The 6803-nt window shown below is 47.8% G+C and overlaps 1 protein-coding gene across 1 annotated transcript; it reads left to right on the top strand.

Moving 5' to 3' along the window:
• Nucleotides 1-499: 499 nt before the first annotated feature.
• Nucleotides 500-6293, top strand: LOC138453291 (ribonucleoside-diphosphate reductase subunit M2-like). The gene is made up of 10 exons (XM_069605984.1): nucleotides 500-933; nucleotides 1025-1102; nucleotides 1754-1903; nucleotides 2565-2681; nucleotides 2790-2923; nucleotides 4264-4358; nucleotides 4965-5098; nucleotides 5218-5322; nucleotides 5515-5628; nucleotides 5764-6293. Exons 1-10 carry the CDS (start codon nucleotides 841-843, stop codon nucleotides 5914-5916), a joined length of 1173 nt encoding a protein of 390 aa, XP_069462085.1. The 5' UTR covers nucleotides 500-840; the 3' UTR covers nucleotides 5917-6293.
• Nucleotides 6294-6803: the final 510 nt, after the last annotated feature.

The following is a 6803-nucleotide window of genomic DNA, read 5'->3' as shown; positions in this document are numbered from 1 at the left end:
GGATTGCATTGGAGTATGAATTATTTTAGGTGGGAGAAAATTAAAAACAGTAACAGTTTTGATAAAGAAATCGAGTTTCCAGCCTACATCGAGAGGGTTGGCATGTCTGGTACAGCCAGCATGTACCCTCAACGAGCCTGTAGTCAGACTGTGTCATGTATTATGTAAACTATCACGAAAGAGGAGAATTTCTTATGCCCACTCAAATTTATGGAAGCCTCAGCCTCGTTCTTATGACAATAAAAAAATAGGAGACTTTTCTATGGAAATCATGTCAAAAGTAGACAAGTTCGAAATGATTTCTATACAAACGAGTACTCCCGTTTTCTTTTGTTGTATGCTTTAACTTGCTTGTATTTTAACTCGCATATTATTGTTTAGCCCATTTAGCGTGTACGTCCTGTTCACACAGCGGCTGCTAAATCCATAGGAACTGGTGGCGGTTGCCCTTGTTTTTTTGTTTAACGCAGGTTGTGTAAGCAGAATTCGCGCGGGCTCTCGTTATGACAGTCCCGCATATTTGCCGCTAAGCGTCTGATTGGTCAGGAAGCGGTCCCTTTGCAGCTGTCTTTCCAAGCGGACAGCTGGTTAGAAGGCTTCAGCCAATCATAGCGACTCTGCAGTCCATTGTTACCTGAACTGAAATCTCATTTGCTGGCGCCACCTAGATGCTCTTGCTTGGTTGGCTGCGTCCCTTCTGGCGCCAAGTCTGAAAAGAATATAAAGTCCGCCCAGACCTGAAGCAGTCTCCGTTGTCTCCTCTCGTGCAGGCTGCCTGTCGCTCCCGCCGCTCTCTTGTTTTCTTTCGGTTCCGCGCCCCCCGTGTCCTTTCCTGTCAACATGCTGTCCGCTCGCAACCCCCTCTCCGCCAAGAACGAGAACCTGGGTCTGTCCCCGCTGAAGGGCCTGGCGCTCACCGACAAAGAGAACACGGTAAGGCAGCGCCGCCCTCAGGCGCTTCCCACCCCCCTCGCCCTCTGGCTGCGTGTCTTATGTGACTCTGTCCCTCGTTCCTCTCCCACAGCCGCCCACGCTCAGCAGCACCCGGGTCCTGGCCACCAAGACTGCCCGCAACATCTTCAACGAGGCCGAGAAGGAAGTGGTGCGTAAATACAAGCCCCCCCCTCCCCCCAGCAGTGTTAAGAGGGGGGGGGTGCACGGGTTCACTGTGTTGGGGCTGCGAGGTGTTGTGGGCTAGAGCCTTCGTCCGCTCTTTTGGTGCCAGGCACAGATTTTGGGTTGTTTACTTTGTCCGCTGTCACAGCAGGGGGGATGGGGGGGGGGCGCCCCCGCTTTGCCGCAATGATTTCTGGGTGCGTGAGGGCGGCCGCCAGCTCGAGCGGGGCGGGGGATCACTGAGTAGTGGGGGTTGGGCGAGGGCCTCGGGTTGGGTGTCCTGGGTTTCTCCCGCCTAGGCCGGGTGTTGGGTACTCACCCGCTTGTGCTCCTCCCAGAAAGCCCCACTCCCATGGTCCATTACACGCAATGTGTCCCCAAAAATCCTTTCTTTTTGATTAAAACTAGCTTTTTAAATAAAGTCTCTTATATTGTGACGGGCCAAGGGTTTTTGGGTGTATGGTTCCTGTGGTAGTTGTGGGGGCGCCTGGGCTGTGAGGCTAATTTTGATGTTGGAACTGTTTTTGGGGGGTCGGGGGGTAGGGGTTGGTTTTTCTTCGACTCTCAAATACTGCCACTAGGTGCGGAGTTCCGCTCCTTTTGCAAGCTTTGCTTATTCTTCCTTCTACCTGCACAGGTGAAGAGTAAAGTGAGCCGGCGGGCCGAGGTGCAGGAGGAGCCCCTGCTCAGGGAGAACCCGCAGCGCTTCGTCATCTTCCCCATCAAGTACCATGACATCTGGCAGATGTACAAGAAGGCGGAGGCCTCTTTTTGGACGGCAGAAGAGGTGAGTCCCCCATAACGTGCTGTAATGCTGGGCTTTTGACGCGTGATATTTATAATGGTAGCGACACTTGTAAACATGAATCGCTCCTGAGAAGTGGCCTGAACCCGGTCAAACGGAATGTATCAGTCCCATGTAGTATTCTACACCACTAACGGGATAATTGCATATCTGACTACAGCTATTCAGAAAGCGGAGTTAAAGGTTTGATAGTAGTCCTAGTGCCACGGGGGCAAGCATAATATCTTGCAGGTCGTCATAGGTGCAGGCCCACTTTTCCCGCACCGTAGGGGTACATGGTGCGCACAGTACTTGGAAGCATGCGATTTGGCTTTTTGCATGACGTCCTGGTTACCACATGCCATTGTACAATTCCGTACAGCTGTGTATTTCGCCACTGGGGTGGGGCCGTCGGTATTACCACTAGCCGGGAAGGATTTCATAACCCGGCTGTAAAGCACTTGCTTTCCATCGTGTCGGCGGGGGTCCAGGGCCTCCTGCTGTTAATGCTGTAGAAGCCAATCGTAGAACCAGTCCTAACTAAAATGTTTCCCTGAATAAGGGCCAACTCGTAACATCTATGACCTAATTGTCTATTTGGCTCTCCGCCCCGGTAAGCTATGCAGACATGATTTGATATGTAACCTTCTAAATATTTGTTTAGGTCGATCTTTCAAAAGACATGCAACACTGGGATTCTCTGAAGTCAGACGAGCGGTACTTCATCTCCCATGTCTTGGCGTTCTTTGCTGCAAGTGATGGCATTGTAAACGAGAACCTGGTAAGCAGTTTATATTTCAACAGCAGTTATCAAACTAACCAATTATAGATTTCTGGTCCTGTCTAGCTGCTGTAGGTGAAGCATTAACTATTTGAATTCTTTTTATAGGTGGAACGCTTCAGTCAAGAAGTGCAGGTCACAGAAGCGCGCTGTTTTTATGGATTCCAAATTGCCATGGAGAACATACACTCTGAAATGTACAGTCTTTTAATAGATACTTACATCAAGGATACCAAAGAGCGGTAAGTAATGTGCATGCCCATTTAGACATTACTAGACCCAACCAACTACATGGTCTGTCGATTACACCTGCTGATGGCAAGTACAGTATTGACCATGGCACACATACGATCTACAGATTTGCTTGATGTAACTACATGGTGGGTGGCACTCAATATTGGCTGGTATTGAGTAATACCGAAGTTCCCATTCGGATCGGTTTGAGTGCTTGCAGCTCTGCCCGGGTGAGGCAAGTGTACCTGTTCGGAAATGTGCTTTCTTAACCAGCTGCTACAGCTATATGTAGTTTGAAACAGCCCACACTGTTTTAAACCAACTTTTGTGCAACCTTTCCCTGTTGGTGGGGTCATCAAGATTGTCCCACCTGCCCCCTCGTTCCAAACTAACATTGTTCTACTGCAAGCGATTGTTATTTCGAATACATTTGAAGACTAATGTCTTAATGTTCGTGTACGAAATGACAATCCACAGCGATTGATCCTGCTTCCAAACCACTTGCTTACCTTTTGGCAGCACACTTTGCTCTGTGCCGCTGAGTCTCTGCAGCGGCAATTACCTTCACTTCAAAGGATGAGAACGGGTGCTTCAGGGCCTCTTTTGGGTGAGGGACGTTCTGGATGCAGTGGGCATCCCTGATGGCGAACAAGGGTGCTGGGGACACCCTGCTTCGCTTGTTCGCTATAATGAAAACTGCATTTTTAGCACGTTTGGTACAGCTGAAAACCGGTCTTTTATTTGTACAATACCCAAGCTTCTGAAGGTTTGGATATTGGCATATTGTGTAGCTTTGGTTGGCAAGCAGGAGGCTACAAGCAGTTGTCACCTGCAACTAGTACATAGCATATGTAATGCAAACCTATAATTGTATCAATTATTTATGACCCGCTTGTGCTTCAATAGATGTGTCCCAAAAGTTAACTTGACACGATATATATTTTTTTCTTGGTTAACTAAATATGCAGTCTGACTGAGCTGCAGAAACAGTCAGGGTGCAGCCTAGCATGGCACGGCTTTGTGCACATAACCTGGCTTTCTCATACAGTAGCGTACATAGCATAACGTGCTCCACCTGCATACTACATTGCATAAGGGTCAATGTTGGGGACCACAAGGGTGGCCTGAGCATATAGTGGCACCAGCGTTGTTGCATGCCTTATTCGCAAGGCTGCTTGGCATCTGGTTCTTGTGCCTTTGTTCCTGTGGAAGTCCACTGTAATCGTGGGTCTAGTGCTGCCATGGTTGTGCAGTATTCCCCTTATCAAATGGCTGGACTGCATCCTCAAATGCTAGCTAAACTGCTTGTGAGTAAATGCTTCACTATAACATTGTTTTCAATTTGTAGTGAGTTCCTCTTCAATGCCATTGAAACACTACCATGTGTTAAAAGGAAGGCTGACTGGGCTATGCGTTGGATTGGTGATAGGGAAGCTACATATGGTAAGTGCAGCAATAAGGCAACACGGTAGCCCCGAATTTTTACTTTTGAAGTTTATGCAAGCGTTTTAGCACATTTCGGATTGGCAGCAATATGTGGGGTGGGGGCTTGCATGGGTTTAATGCCAACTCGTATCTACCCCCCCACCCCCTCGACTACTGTTCAAGCCTCCAATGTACTTCCCCCCCCCCCCCCCCCTTAACCACTTGGATGCTTATGTAGTCCTGCACTTTCTGCAACTTTGAGCCCCCCACACTTTGTTTCCATGCTGGTTGGCTCTAAACGCAACATCTCTTGAAGATATTTTGATTGTTTTAGTCACTCAGTACCTGTGTCCCAGGTTACTCCCATCTAATCACCTTCTGCACTTATTTTCGGTGTCCCATACCTTCCTTGTGCCTCGCTTCTCGTTCTACCACCGCTTCAAAGCTCATCTTAAAACATCACTTGGTTGCTAAAGAGAGCTCATGAACGCCCCAGCACTCTAGTGAATCTTAACTTGGTCTCTCACCCGCATGGACTGACTCGCTACATATTTGTGCTATTGTACAGGCACCCTCCCAGGGTAGATTAATACAAATGCCTGTGTCCACTTTTTGTGTCCGCAGGTGAACGTATAGTTGCTTTTGCCGCGGTGGAAGGAATCTTCTTCTCTGGATCTTTCGCGTCTATATTTTGGCTGAAGAAGCGGGGACTGATGCCCGGGCTCACATTTTCCAACGAACTTATCAGCCGTGATGAGGTACCTTCCCATGACCAGCTGTGCCCAGCACCACCACCCCCCTCTCCCCCCCGAGACAATACCAAGTGATCACGTTTAAACTGATATCCACATCCACTCAATCTCGTTGTCTCTTGCAGGGTTTGCACTGCGACTTCGCATGCCTCATGTTCAAACACCTGGTGAACAAACCATCGGAGAGAAGGGTGGTTTCGCTAATTACTGACGCAGTCAGGATTGAACAGGTAAATTGACTCTCAATTTCCGCCCCCCCCCCCCCCAAACCGGTGATTTATTGATGCTGTTTCGAAGATCCGCACCCGTCTTCTATGGGACGGGCGCATGACCTGCTAGCTATTTGAGGGAATGCTGCCATCTTGTGGCACCATTGTGGTAGTGGCCTGGCCTACCCTAACTTTCGTCGTTACTTCCTCTAGGAATTCTTGACGGAAGCTCTACCTGTGAATCTTATCGGCATGAATTGCACGTTAATGAAACAGTACATTGAATTCGTGGCGGATCGTCTTTTGTTGGAGTTGGGATTTGGCAAGGTAAATGATTTGTTTTTCTTCCAGATTAAAGAAACGTCATGACATGATAAAATGATACTTCTGCTTTATTGCTCTTAGGCACGTTCACCTTTAGTGCATATTCGTGATTTACTTACTTTTTTACTTGCTTTTCAGGTATACAAAGCAGAAAATCCTTTTGACTTCATGGAGAACATTTCCCTGGAAGGAAAAACGAACTTTTTTGAGAAACGTGTCGGCGAGTACCAAAAAATGGGTGTTATGTCAAATGCGGCGGACAATTCATTCACTCTGGATGCAGATTTCTGAGGGACGAGACTCGTAGGACCTCTGGAACATCCCTCGTGGCGGCATAAAGTCCGCTCATGAATTGATGCACCCCTAACTTTTGGGACTTGCCCTGTTATGGCGCGTGGTGCGTTTTACGAAGACACTGCTGCACGAATTCTGTAACTTGTGAGCAACCGCATGTCTAGCTTCCATTCAAAGACTACTTATCCTGGCTAGTGCACTGGTACAAAGCTACAAGTGTCGGTAATGGTGCATTTTAAAATGTGCAAGTTTTGTTTACAATGTAAGGAACTGTCTTAAACCAACCTGCTTCAGCAGATTTTAATTTAAATTTTAACTTTTTTAACTGTTTGTATATAAAAATGGCACTTTATTAAAAAAATCGACTTGCTAAACTGCTGGTCATCTAGCTTTATATCCTAGGATTGGAAGACCTGCTGGAAGAACGCACACGAGGACCAGATGTGTTTAGTTCCCCCTCAACATTTCCATGCAGGTTTCAGAAGGGGAGTGATGCAGTTGTTGGGTGGGATTGCAGTAGTGTGACCACAAGTAGCAGTATTCCTCAGTCGCAACAACCAAACCTGTTGGTTCTCCTGCTTGTTTGGAGCATGCTTAACTGGTGGGGGTTCCAGTCAGAGCGGCCTCGTGTGTGTGGGAGGGGAGTCTGTATAACAGAAGCGGCTCTGCTTGTCGACCACTCCACCCCCTCATTTGATAGTACCAACAGGCCTCTTGCCTTGTGGGTCCTAATCATTGTGGTGAATCTGTGCCTTTTTGAATAGGCTTCTGGTTTAGCCTAAACTGTCACGGGTAATCCAAATTTAAACTTTTGGGAATACTTGATCTTGTGTTCATGGCTGCACTGACACGTTCTATTGCAGGTTACTACTCGGGACGGTTTT

This window comes from Ambystoma mexicanum, chromosome 4p, assembly GCF_040938575.1.
Source record: "Ambystoma mexicanum isolate Mex_15411 chromosome 4p, UKY_AmexF1_1, whole genome shotgun sequence".
In the NCBI taxonomy this organism is placed as follows: domain Eukaryota; kingdom Metazoa; phylum Chordata; class Amphibia; order Caudata; family Ambystomatidae; genus Ambystoma; species Ambystoma mexicanum.
Note: the sequence above shows the minus strand (reverse complement) of the source record. Positions and strands in the feature narration are given on the sequence as shown.

Excerpts from the sequence above, each read along its gene's own strand:
- LOC138453291 (XM_069605984.1), top strand. The coding sequence starts at position 841 with ATGCTGTCCGCTCGCAACCCCCTCTCCGCCAAGAACGAGAACCTGGGT. Across the intron at positions 2,682-2,789 it reads GCATTGTAAACGAGAACCTG|GTGGAACGCTTCAGTCAAGA; the intron begins GTAAGCAGTTTA and ends TTCTTTTTATAG. Across the intron at positions 5,099-5,217 it reads AACTTATCAGCCGTGATGAG|GGTTTGCACTGCGACTTCGC; the intron begins GTACCTTCCCAT and ends TGTCTCTTGCAG.